The 13,271-nt window shown below is 45.7% G+C and overlaps 1 protein-coding gene across 5 annotated transcripts in view; it reads right to left on the bottom strand.

Annotated features, from left to right (window-relative positions):
* The window catches only part of NPAS2 (neuronal PAS domain protein 2), a 108,131-nt gene extending 95,551 nt beyond the window's left edge, over positions 1-12,580 (bottom strand). For 4 of the 5 annotated variants that reach the window (XM_074859062.1, XM_074859061.1, XM_074859064.1 and 1 more), the window contains exon 1: positions 12,220-12,580. In XM_074859062.1, coding sequence (XP_074715163.1) covers positions 12,220-12,557 — 338 coding nt within the window. In that variant the 5' untranslated portion in view covers positions 12,558-12,580. Of the gene's footprint in view, positions 1-10,444; positions 10,594-10,990; positions 11,467-12,219 lie in introns of those variants that run through there. The other variant, XM_074859063.1, reaches the window with a different exon arrangement.
* Positions 12,581-13,271: the final 691 nt, after the last annotated feature.

Genomic DNA, 13,271 nt, shown 5'->3' with positions numbered 1-13,271 from the left:
TGATGCTGTCTCAGTAATCCTCAGAAGACTTCACATACAGCACCACCATTACATACAGATCACTCAAAGTATTCTGCAAAAGAACGCCATCTTCTTTTTGGGGTGCCAGATGGGTAAATCTTAAAACTGCCAAACATGAGGTTGCAGAACAACGAAATTAATTTTAATTATAAACCTACTTCAGATCATCCAAGACCTACGCAGAGTAATTCAAAATTAAGAGAAACAGGAGAACGAATGAGCAGATGAAAGTAAAAAGTCTAGGCCCACTCCTCTTCTTGGGGCCATATACAGATAAGAAGCTGCCTCCCAGAAGAACAAGGTCCCTTTGTAGCGCGCTGATTTTCAGACGGTACGTCCCACTTCTCAGCTGCCGCGCTACTGTGATGACTGCTCCCTTTCCATCCAACCCATCCTCACTGCGCTATATGTGAGTCAGACCGGGGACCTACTCAGCCCTTAAATATGTGCTTAAGTCTTTCCATATTCAGGAAACAAACTCAGATGAAATTCTGAGCAAATGTGTAACGAAAAGCATGTGCCAAAGTGTTTACCTGAATAAAGCTGCTTTGCTGAATCTGTGCTAAAATGTCAAGCGCATGTCAGGCAAGCTCAGGATCTTCCACAGCACTCTTGCTCTCAGAGCCTCTGCCATGAAAAATGCTGCGTCCCCAAGGGGGAAAAGTTTTTCCTGGAGAGCAGCCCAGAACGAAAGGAGCCATCAGATCAAAGATAAGTCTTACCTCCCCCACTACACCCCTCACTTCCCCAAACAGCAGATCAAGGCGGAGGAGGTCTAGAAAAAAGGAAAAAAAAAAAGGCATCTTTTTCTAACAGAGAAATGAGAGGTTCCCCCATCTCCCACTTGGTTTCTCCAAGCAACGCAGCTAGGAGCAGTCTGTTGCTTGCTTGGAAGCTCCTAGACCGCAAGATGGGAAGTCACGGAGTGCAGGAGTCAAGTTATTTATTGACATCTCCCGCCTCCGAGCTGCTTCACAGTTTGGCAGTGCGCAGGAGGGTTTTCAGACTGACCACAGCAGGCTGACCTTTCCTCCTCCACAGGCAGAATGGTCTCCAGCCCCCACAATTCAAGAAGCCATGGATACTTTTGTTCGTTGGCCATTATTCATTAGATTTGAGAGATCGAGTTGTTTAAGCTGAAACTTCTTAGAGTGATGAAAAAAATGTTGCACATTTTACATTATCTCTTGCAAATACGAAAGCTTGCTGCAATCTTCAGATACAATATTTATGAATTGGTCTTTCAGCCAAATCCACTTTTGCATAAGGATACACAGCTGCCGGTACCCAAAAGTATGATAGTTCCCAAATATAACTTTGCCATTTTTAAAATCATTCTAGAGGCTTGAAAATAATATTTCTTTCATTGTAAGTGAAGTCTCTAGTTCTGATGTTTCAAAGACAGTCTGAAATTAGCCGGTTTTTGTTTGTGTTTGTTTGTTTGTGCACAAGAATAATTGATTAAATCAGCACAAGCGTAACTGATTATACACTCTAAGAAAAGTACTGAGGAGTTCAGCTGCAAAACTAGCAGCATTGTGAAAAGCCATACCCAATTTTTATGCTTACATCTCCTACATGGAATCCCCTTTTAATTATACAGTAGCAAATTTGAAATGTGTCATCACCTCCCACCACTGGATATCTAGATTTTGAATGAATGTAACCTGCATTTTTCAACACTTCTAAGGAATTTTTTTTAAGATGTCTCGTTAAACTTTTTTTTCATGAAAAGGCAAAATTTGCATAGAAGAATATTTAAATACTCACGATTTACAAAGAATGTCAGCCCTCTTTCATTAACCAGCGCAATGACCCTCTAATAGTTTCACGCTGAGAAAAAATATGCAGAGAAATATGCCAAGTCTAATGCCAATTAGGATCTTGAAAATATATCTATTGTAGACTGGGCAAATGAAATGTGAAATTCAAAGTTAAAAATTGAACTTATATCCTTCAGTCCTCTGAAAAATAATCTATTTTTAATGGAAATAGAAAAGCTACCTTTATCAAATTTCTCATTCAATCAACAATAAAACTATTGTTCATATGTGGTTTAAATTGTTCTTTGGGAGATGAGGGTTTTGAGAAAATCAAATACAAATTGCATTAAAGAAGAAGAAATGCCTTTTTATCTGGAATTGCTCTCTATAGATAGCCTGTAGTTTTTTATATATTTTAGGTTTGCCAATATAACAGGCAATTGGACACCATGAGAAAGTATTTGTAACAATTACAGTAAGAGAAAATGTGTTTGATTATTTAAGGGAGAATAAGCAAGTTTAGCGTTATGCCTTTTACTTTAAGAAAAGTATGTCTGCAGGGATCCAGATGCTAAGAAACAGTAAGCTGATGACATTAGTTTGAAATGCTATGCTATACATTAAGAAGCCATACACCTACTATTTATTTCACAAGCACGAATTAGGTCTTCTGGAAAAGAACTCAAATTTCAGTCAAACTTGCAAGAAAATAACCATACTTGGCACTTTCAAAATGCTTTCCATCTGCAAACTGCAAATAATTAAGAGGTAGCAGGGGGGAACCCAGGCATTGTGCAGATCACCAACGGAGCCAGGACACCCAGGGAACACTCCAACGCCATCAGGTGTTGCACAGCTGGAAGCAAAGTGCCTGTGGTGACAAGGTACTGTCTAATGTCTCCTAACCACCGAGATGGATCAACGCCCAAAAAAGACTTCCCTGTGGCTCCTCTGTCTGTCAATGGTTTATTTAGCACCCCAGAACCCCCTGCTTCGTGCACCCCTCAGATACCTGGCTATGAATGGCACCCAGAATTGATCATAGCCTACAAGGCTCTGTAAAGCTGCCCTAGTTTATGGATAAGAGAAGCAATGCACAAAAAGCATTATATATGTGGTCTAAGCTCGTAACATTGCACAGTAGAAGAATTATGAATAAAACCTGTTTCTTTGGAGATTTCCAGTTTTGTCACCCTCAACAAAACCCCTTTTACACAGACTTCAAAAGCCTTAAGTATTTTTTTTCTGACAGCAATACTATGCCAAATATTTATTTTATCAGTCCAAAACACAATTTACTGCTGAAACCCTTCATGAATACTTCAGAGGAACTTCTAAGATCCTATCCAGCAGAGGAGGAAAGATTACAGAGATGAATATTGTGCAAATAAATCTCTGTCTATATCACCAATCTTACAAACTGCTGCTTTGCCCTAAGGCAAGTACCTGAATATAGGCACCTGTACATAGAAGGGGTCTAAACAAGCTAAATGAAATTCCTGGAAACATGCATGATGTATATCAACTTTTGACAGTGCTGTAGTCAGTAAAGGTGAGGATAACAGAAGGATAACTGAAAGAGAGAGCAAGACAGTAAGAGGAGAGAAGAAAGGAGGAGAGGACAAGGTGGGAAGTAGAAGGTCCTAAGGCCTGACTGAAGTAAAAATAAAAAAGTTCCTAGTGAAGGAAGCTAAAGATTCAAAAATACAAATATAAAAGAAGGAGAGGGAACAGTTAAAATAGATGGTGAGATAAAAAAATAAAATAAAATTAAAAAAAAAAAACAACAAAAACCCTCAAAACCAAAAAGTGATAGAGAAAGTTTAGCCCTTTCAGAAGCTCAAGTCAGTAATTCTTTGTCAGCCAAACTCTCCTTGATTTCAGTGGGAGTTTTGCCTTAATGAGGACAGCAGGGTAGGCACCAAATGCAGCTTTATTTCTTATACTTGACTAACAGCAAGATATAGCAAGATATTCTGTTGTTGAAAAAGACGAGGCAATTTTGAAGAAATATGGATATTAGGGGCCAGGCAGTATAAATTTAATTGCTACAACCAGCTGAGTTATATCAGTGTGCATCAGCTGACAATAAGGTCTTTGTGCTGGAAAGAAAGAAAAAAAGATGAAAAAACTGACACGTGCCACCTTGCAAACAATCAAATTAAAGGTCCAGAATTATTCCAGCAAAGTTTTCATTGACTTCAATGACAGCCCAGAAAACAAGCAAGATTCTTCAGTCCTTCTTATAAAAAAAATATAAATACAAGAGTGATTATAAGTGACCTATTTATTTTTTATCAGTATTGCTTTTGCTGAAATTGTTGGAAATGCACCCATCTGATTCACAAAACTATTGTTTGATTAGGCTGTTTGTGTGAAAGTATCTTTTCCAAATACTTATTAATACATTGAAAAGGAAGCATAAGACAAGTAGATTGGAGAATAAAATATTCTTCTCAGCTTGGTAACTAAAAATAAAGCAAATTAAAAAAACGCAGTGCTCATCTGATGAACAGGATGAAGATTCTGCCTAAGTAGTGGCCTTAATGGTCCATGCAGAACTCATATAGCTGTTTTCCCCTTTATAAATCATAAATTAAAGGAACTCTCATTGAAAGTGTAACTGGAATGCGGGTATGTCTAATGCAAAGCCTCCAATTTAAAACCTTTTACTGTTTTAGATGTCAAACCCAGAAAAATCCGTCAAATTACCAACAAAAACACCAAGGCAGATATTTCATATGAGAACTAGGAATAGCAGAAAAATATCGCATCTCCAGCTGATCATGTTGCATGCAGTGATAATATTTATTAATGACAAGATTTTGCAAGCATACATTCTTGTCCATAGTATGGGAAATATAATTTCAATTCTCTATGATCTATTAATGAGAGGTGTCCTACCCAAACCAATAAGCCTAGGACATGCTCAAAGTTGGATTCATTCAGTCACTGACTCAATCAGATAACCAGTAACTCTCAGGTTTTGCAGTTACATCCACTTGTTGATTTAGAGATTACAGGTGGGAGCTGCCTTATTAAAATTGCTCTCCAGTTTAAAAATTTGACACACCTAACCGAGAGAATTGAGAGAAAAAGAATCTGATCTACTCATCAATGACAAAATGGTAATAAAGATTCAAACTCAATTATTATTGTTTGCAGGGATAAAATTATGCTTAAAAAAAATCATTGCCATCTGTAAGCCTGTTAAAGTTGATTATGATTTTCTCATGATGGTTTTCTTCCCAATGATTGAACAGTATTGTCTATTTTTACAGGGAAAAAAGAATAAATCTGCTTGAATAATAAATTGTTTATCCCAAGATAGAACAAACCATAGCGATGAACTTTTAGAATGGTTACCAAATTAGAACCAAGAATGAAAAACAAGTATTTTCCTGTTCAAGGTTTTGGTTTTAATGTGTTTTTATTTTTAACTCAATTGAGTCCTGGTTACAGAAAATTCAAGGCTACCCTGACATCAGACTGCTCAATTGACTGAAAAGTTTGATGACGTCTCTAAAAAGTGAGGTCTGTGCATGAAATTAAATCAGTATCACTGCTCCGAGATAACTCGGGGGGGGGGGGGGGGGAGGCGGGTAATAACACTTATTAAATAATGTTAAATGAGATCAAACAAGATGTGCAGGATTCAGGAAGGCTCTTAGAGCTCTGGTTGTTTCCCCAGGCTGCTTATGCAACCTCTCTTGCGCAGGCAGTGTTAAGGGCCTGCCATTTTATTACATAAGGTAGCCCGAAAATATACAGCTAGGCAGTTGTGAGCTCCATTAAGTGCTGCATTGGAGTTTCTGTATCAGTTAGCATCTAGAAATTTTAAGAAACGATCGGAAGGACTTAGATGTTGCTGAGTTTGGGATTGTTGCTGTTGTTTTAATAGCAATAGATCTCATCTAAAAGCTAGCAAATACCATCAGCATGAGCTGCACTTGAATGCATTGTGCTTTGACCGTTGCTTAAGTGAACAGCAATACACAGTCTTTGGTTTAGCACAGCTGCAGTAAGTGCAATCCAGAGCTTTAAAATCTGCCTTTCAGATGATTAAGCAAATTGTCTGGTTTAGTAAACAGCAGTCAACACAACATTATTGTTTTAACCAGTGCTTAAGTGCAGTGGAGAGCTGAAGAAAATTGATTTCCAACACAACCTCACATTCCCAGTTCAGAATTTGAAAGCCTGGTCTCATATAGTCAGATAAAACTGTAACTACAGCAACAGCAGGTCAGGGAAGATGACCACCTTGCCCCAAATCTTCTCCCTGACACCGGGCAGCAGCAAAGGCTTGGGAAGCCTGCGTGAGCGGGGCATGCATGTAGCAATATTACAGTCTCCCAGCGGAGGCTTCTTCAGCCAGGCATTGTATCTGGGTATTCAATGTCTCTTGGTGGGATTTCTTCCATGAATATAATTGCTTTGTGAACCTACTTGAACCCAAGAAGATAAGGCTGTCTATCCTTGCCATGTCTGCACAGCTCAATAATAGGACACCAGGGAGCAAGCTTGAGTGCTGTACCTTGCCTTCCGCAGCACTGCTGAAGTTCTAGCTCACGTCCTGGCTCTGCTTTGGACCACTTCAACTAGCTTCTTCCAACCAGCTCTTTCCATGGCAGATGTGTTATAACAGGGCCAGCCCTAAGCAGTGAAGGTGCAAGCCACCAGGAGCCCCTTGACCTTGGGAGCCTAGGGGGGCCAGACACCGGTCCACTTCATTTTGCAGAGCAGACACTGGGGGACCACCTGGCTCGGTACTCCCTCCCAGCTGTGGCCAGACATGGGTGCTGAGGGGCGAGTTCAAGAACAAGGCAAACCAACAGTGATATTTCCTCAGGATACTCACCAAGCTTCCAAGAATTTGCAGCTCAAAACTTCCTAAGCCAGAGGCAGTGGTTTTGTATTTAATAGCCCTTGATGGATTTCTCTTCCATGAACTCATCCAGTCACCTCATTAGCTGATGTAACCTCTCAGCATCCACATCCTGTGGTGAAGAGCTCGGCAGCCTGACCACACCACGTGAAGAGCCACCTCCTTTTGTTTCCATCCCCACAACTGCCTGCTTCACCTGATGCCCTCCGCTGCTGTTGCTGTGAACAGTCATTCCCAGTATGCCTTCTCCATGCTTTGCTTAATTTTACAGATTTCTGTTGCGTCGCTTTATCGGCATTGTCACTCCTCAGGCAGGAGCCGCTCTCTTCCTCTGATCACTTTTGCTGACTCCCTCTGAATCTCCTCCCTCACATTACACACCTTTGAGGTGGGGGGATCAACAACACACGATACTGAAGATGTGGGCAAACCATAGCTTATACAGTGAAATAACAGGATTCTTTTTTGTTATTTTCCACCCTTTTTAAAATGATCCCTAATGTTCTATTTGCTTTTTTTTAAAAAAAAAACACCTCACATCTGAGCATTGAATTTATTTTTTTTCTGAGTTATCCATGGAAGATTTTATCTAGGCTTCTGCATCTTCAGTGACCTGTAGCAATGAATTTCTCTGATTATACATACACTTTCTTCTATTAAGTTTCAACCTGACATGCACATTACATTCATCTGACATGAAAATATGCAAAGCGAAAGGGTGACTGAAATGTCCCAGTAGATGATGCTCTGTCATGCTAGCACTTCTTGTATGTTTTGAGATGATGAAGGGGTTTCATAGCTGAACTTCCAAACTTCCATTCTGATTTCAAACACACATACACATCCTTTAGATTTTTTTCCCATAGCATCATTTCACTTGGCTAGAAATCTTCTACTTTATGCACAGATCCCTAAAAACTGTGGTAAAACAGCTGAAAACACCTTCTGTCATCATCAGGCCAGCAAAGACCAGCTTTTACACAGACTTGCGCCCAAGCAGGAAAAGGTAAGATCATAACCTCCCTGTTCCCACCATTTACATGGTCATTTCTGGAGTATCTTGGAGCTCTGGGGATGCTACCCGCTGCACAGGCACAGGACAAAGAGATGGTGTTGCCTCAGAGAGTTTGCAGACAAAGGAGAGGACAAGGAACAGCAGGCAGGTACTGACAAAGTACCAGGCAAAGTGTGTGGCAATACTATTTCCTAGTGACAAAGGTCCAAGCTCACCAGTGACCTAACTTTTGTGAGAGTTTTATTTTTCTGAAGCCACAGGTGAATCTGCAGATTGAAGCAGGATTAAAACTAGTGTTGGTGGTGCATAAGACTATTCCTCTCAAACGTGGCAGGTAGCATGCAAGAAACACTGATCTCTGCCATGGTCCTTGGATAAAGGAACAGAGATGTGTTTACCAAAGTGTAATTAAATACAACGTTCTGGCTGGATTGAGTTGTGCTTCATGGTTTGCCTTCAAGGGGAAGAGACACAGGAAGAGATGCATCAAAACCAGTACTTACCCCTCTATCCCCAAAATGTACATCTAATTTATGAGTACGAGGCCAAGAAAGCTGTGCCCCCAAATCCCTCAGTCTAATCTGTTGACATTCCTGAGCCACTGCCAGATAAATGCAAGGAGCAGAGAGTGAACCACATCTGCAGTTTCTCAGCTGCTTACTCAGAGCATGAACTACACAACCACATCCCTTCTCATCCCCCTGCCTCTCCTGCTCTGCAACTCCTGTATCTTTGAATTCAGCTGGCGATATACTGGTATATATATCCTGTGGAGCCTGTAGCAGGTCACAACAAAGAGTAATGGCTTTAGTCTCTCCCAAAAACTGAAATACCAAAAGCACCACTACATAAACAAATCCACCACCACCTATGCATTCTGCTTAAATACTATTACATGGTGTTTCCTTTTCAAGTTCAGTAATCAGTCTCATAAAGAAAAAGTCAGTCTATCAGCTGATGCTGATTTCTGACTGAATTAAATTAGCTAAAATACAAATATTTGCATGGCCTCAGCCTAGTTTTTCAAGAACAAGTTTTAATAAGATCAAGGATCAACAGAAATCTAAGTCAAATCTAGGAAAATGACTTTTTTTATACAGATAATGAACCCTCTACAAAATCTGCAACTCAAGTGCATCTGCCCGAAGAGCCTGAAAGCAGAACTATAAACACAAATGGGAGTTACTCAATTCAGCTTAGAAAGAAAGAAAAGCAACTAAATAAATACATATTTGACTGTCATATTCAATGGTATATTTGCCAATCATCAGTTGTATAGTGATGCAAGTAATGTGATTGCTCAAAACTTACATTTGAACACAGGCAATGATTATTTAAACCATTATGTTTGCTGTGCAAAACATCCTATCCTTAAAGTATGCCAGATCTTAATATTCTTACCTTAAACAAATGTATTACTATACAACATCAGTTACATGATTACATACTATTTTTTTCCATGGGACTTCACTATTTTGATGTATTGTTAATATACTGAGCTAAAAATTGTTCCTTCAGTTTAAAAAGTGGAAAACCCACCCTAGCCTTCCGCAGCAGTCACCGACTGGGTTGAGTCTTTTAGGTCCACAGCTTAAAAATCTGGTGTGAGACTTAACCGGGGCATACAAAGTTACTATCCTGTCCATGGCAAACCTAGTGCTAGAAGAAGGTGGGCAGACACTGCAGTGGAGGCCCGAGACTGGTCCTGGTGCCATGTCCTGCTCCTTGGGGTGCTGCCTGATGGTAGGGTACAAGATAAGGAGGAGAACAAACCATGGGCTCAGCGCAATTCCAGAGCCTGGGCTCCACAATGGAGATAGCTCCTCTCCAGGTCCAAGGTCCATGAGTTCAGCAAAAACAGTTGCTCCTCATGGCAAGAAGATAGCAACAATTTCTGTGATGGGACCAGAGGAGGGATAAAGTGGAGGCAGGGTCTGAAGAACACACTAGGCAGTGTGAGGAGAAAGATGAGAAGGATGAAAAAGCAATAGTACCATGACCCAATCACTGAAAGACTGGAAATCACTGCTTTTGCAGGCTCAGGTCTCCTGTCCCTGTCCACCACAAGCCTCTCATCACCTTTTTCTGCCCACCATTCCTTCTCTTGGGTTTTCCACCTCTATCTACATTTCCCTGTACCTTGTTCCCAATCTTTGTCAACTATGACCCCATTAAGTCCTTTGACTTAATTTGAGGTTCTTGCTCTTCACTTTCCCCACGCCTCCGTCACCAATACTTCTCCTCCATTCTAGTCCCACCATTTCTTGTCACTGTGCCTGTGAATTAAGCAGGTTCCTCCTCCTCCACCCTGCCTCCGCATGAGCAGGCACACCCTGTCACTGAAGACACAGTCTTCAATGTTCCCTCCTTATGGTGCTCACTGTAGCAGTAACATCTGGGAAGAATAACTGTGAGGGAAGTCCACTTAGCCCTTGAGCCACCAACTGGAGTGCTCTCATTCTTCCCAGGAAGATGAGCAGTTGCTCAGCTCCTAACAACACTGGGGTGTTCAGCGTGCTCCACGCTGAGGGCATCTTCAGTGAGTGAGTGCAACGGTCAAGCCCTCAACATCCCTCCAGCAAGAGCGCGCAACCTGAGCGTTGTGACAAAATGATAACTGAGACAAATTCTGGAAGCTTTTCATAGGCTTAACATAAGGCACACCCCCATCAAAAGTCTGATCCCAAGCCAAGTATCTTTTTCCTGCTCCAAAACACAAAGCCACAAGAATTCAACAGTCTGAATGAAAGTGTTTCTCACCATAGCCAAAGAATGCAGATTCACAGAAAAAGAAAGATGAAGGTCTCCTAATGCAGGATGATGTATACCTAAACCATCTTCATCAGATTCGGGGCCAACGAATACATTTCCCTCTAACCATGTTCGCAGAAATAGCTGAACCATTTCATCTGAAATTTCCCAAAGAGAGTCTGTCTTCAGTAAACACTCAACCTGGAAAATGTCAGCCTAGGTTTAAGCTTAGCAAATACATAAGCACCTGAAAGCAGAGCATTGTACTGGAAAACACTAGATAATTTTAACTGCAGACAACATTGCTGCCTATGATAAAATAACAACTCCTTCAATTGCTCTCGCATGCTCTATGCTAGAAAATGGGGCAATAATCATAACTCTGCAAAGCATAGTCTGTGGGTTTAATTCTGCGCACATGCAGGGCAGCACTTTTATTTGGGAGCGAAAGCACTTTTAGGCAAGCCTACTGTCTCCAGCCTTGGGAGCAGGGCACAGAAGTGCTGCTAGCCTGGGGTGTCGGATACCCGGTTCTGGATACCTGGTGTGGAATACCTGGTTCTGGACAGCCTTCGTTTTCACACGTTCAGTGAGACAGTGCACAGCTTGGCAGTTACATTCTCCAAATACTCCTGTTTCCAGGCCGTCCCTGCAGAGCAGCTCCGTGTCCATATTTATCTACAGAAATGTATGCAGGATCGGGCCCTCCACCAACAGACGGCTCTCGGAATCAGACACAGATCAGCAGATGAGCTGGCTAGGACTAGAAACTGCGAACACTAATTACTTAGTATCGCCAAACAAACTAAACCCACGGTGGGACACAAATTAACATTTCACACCAGGGTAAGGAGAGATAATTTTCCACTTCAAGAGGCGGCCACTTGTTGAGCTGAATGCTCAGGTTAGTTGTGCCCGTCCGAGGGAACCCGACCCTTCTGGAGATTTCGCACTGTGAAAAGATTCAAGTTCCTCTGCTGGCTGTAATGCTTATAACCGCTAATTATTTCTGAGTCACCTGAGTGAAAGTAAACTGCCATCCTGCAGATAGTTAAGGAGTAGGGAGGAAAGTTTCTGGATGAGCGTGCTTGTTAATTGACAAATCAGGCTAGTGACCATAGAGGAAAACACCACTGCACAACTCCTCGTGAATGAAGTCCTGTGCTGCCGCTCAGCCCTGGATTTAATGTTTCCCTCGTCGTGCGAAACATCTTTCCAAAGGGAAAGAGGCGGGAGCCCGGCGCAGGGCTGCAGCAGCAGCGGGGCTCTCCCAGCACACGATGCAACCTCTGCTCCCACCAGGAGCCCTCGCCCCATGCAGAAATCCCACTGGGCTCACGGGAAGTTTTCCTTGACCAAACGCTGCCCGGTCACGTCGCAGACCCTGGTCCAGCCCAGCCTAAATGAGCCCCCAAGGCCAGGGAACTGCCAACCACGGCAAAATGAGATGGGGAGGGGGACAAGGTTGGGGGGCAACTTATTTTTCCGAAGAGAGATGCCAGCCCGGCCGGGACAGACACGCCGCTCCCCACGGAAACTTTCCCGCGGCAGAGGCGATGCCGCCCTGCACCGCCGGGCACGTCCGCCGCCCCGCGGTGTGCGGGACGGAGGGGAGCGACCCCGACCGCCGCCGCGGGGGGGTGTGCGTGCGTGTGTGTGTGTGTGTGTGTGTGTCACGCGTGGGCGGGCATCCCGCGTGTCTGCCCCCCCCCCCCCGCTCGGGTGTCACGGGTGGGCGCCCCGCGGGCAGGAGGGAGGGCCGGGGCCGCAGGGCCGCGCGTTACCTGGGGTGCCGGTGCTGCGGGAGCGCGGCGGGGAAGCCCCAGCCGCCGCCGCTGCTGCTGTCCGCGGTGGCCACCTGGGCGCGGGAGCCGCCGCCGCCGCCGGTGCCTGTGCCGCCGGTGCCGGTGCCTGTGCCGCCGGTGCCTGTGCCGCCGGGCTGGATGCCGCCGCTTTTCCGGTGCCTGCCGGTGCCGCTGCGGCAGCGGCCGCCGCTGCTCCAGCCGCGCAGGAGGCCGGCCTCGGGAGCCGGCAAACTCTTCCTCGCCGACGAGGAGCCGGGGACGCTGCCCGCCTCCTGCCTGCCGCCGGTGCCGGTGCCGGTGCCGGTGCCGTGTCTCATGGTGCGCGGGGCCGCCGCATGCCGCGCTGCCGCCGCCCCGGGCGCCGCGGGACCCAGGCGCGCCGGGGCCAGGGGCTCCGCCGGCAGCGGGAGGCCGCCGGGAGCCCGGGCTGCTGCGGGGGGGGGGGGGGGGAGGAGGCCGGGGGCCGGGGGGGCTGCTGGCTGGGGCTCCCGCTGGGGCATTAAGTTGGACGCGCGGCCAGGAGGGGCAGGGCGGGCGCGGGGGCTGCGGGGCCGAGAGTTCTCCGCGAAGTTGGAGCCCGGCGGGCGAGGCGGGGGCATCCTCCTCTCCGCCGGCCCTTCATCGCCCGCCGCCCCTCGCCTGCCCCCTCCGCCGGGCCGCCGCCCCGCGCCCTCAGCCGCCGGCGCTGGGAGGGGGGCGCGCCCCACGCCCCGCGCCCGTGGGCAGCCGCGGCCCCGGCGGCTGCTGGCGGATCTCCCGCTCCGGCTTCCTCCGCCGCTCGCTCGCCTTCCCCGGCAGGGAGCGGGGAGGGGGGGGCCGGAGGCGGGGGGGGGGGGGGGGGGGGGGGAAGGAGGGGGAGCCCAAACCCGAGGCCGGTGCGCAAAATGGGTCAGGGAGGGGGAAAGGGAACCCGGCGCTCGCCTCCCCCCTCCCCGCGGTGGGCTCCGGGAGGGCCGGGCTGGGCCGGTGGGTAGCGAGAGGGCTGCGGAGGAGCTCTCCCGCCCCGGCTCCCTGTGCACAAGTGCAGGGAA

Source organism: Strix uralensis, chromosome 2, assembly GCF_047716275.1.
Source record: "Strix uralensis isolate ZFMK-TIS-50842 chromosome 2, bStrUra1, whole genome shotgun sequence".
NCBI lineage: Eukaryota > Metazoa > Chordata > Aves > Strigiformes > Strigidae > Strix > Strix uralensis.
The sequence above is the reverse complement of the archived record's forward strand: the minus strand, read 5'-3'. Positions and strand labels throughout refer to the sequence as shown.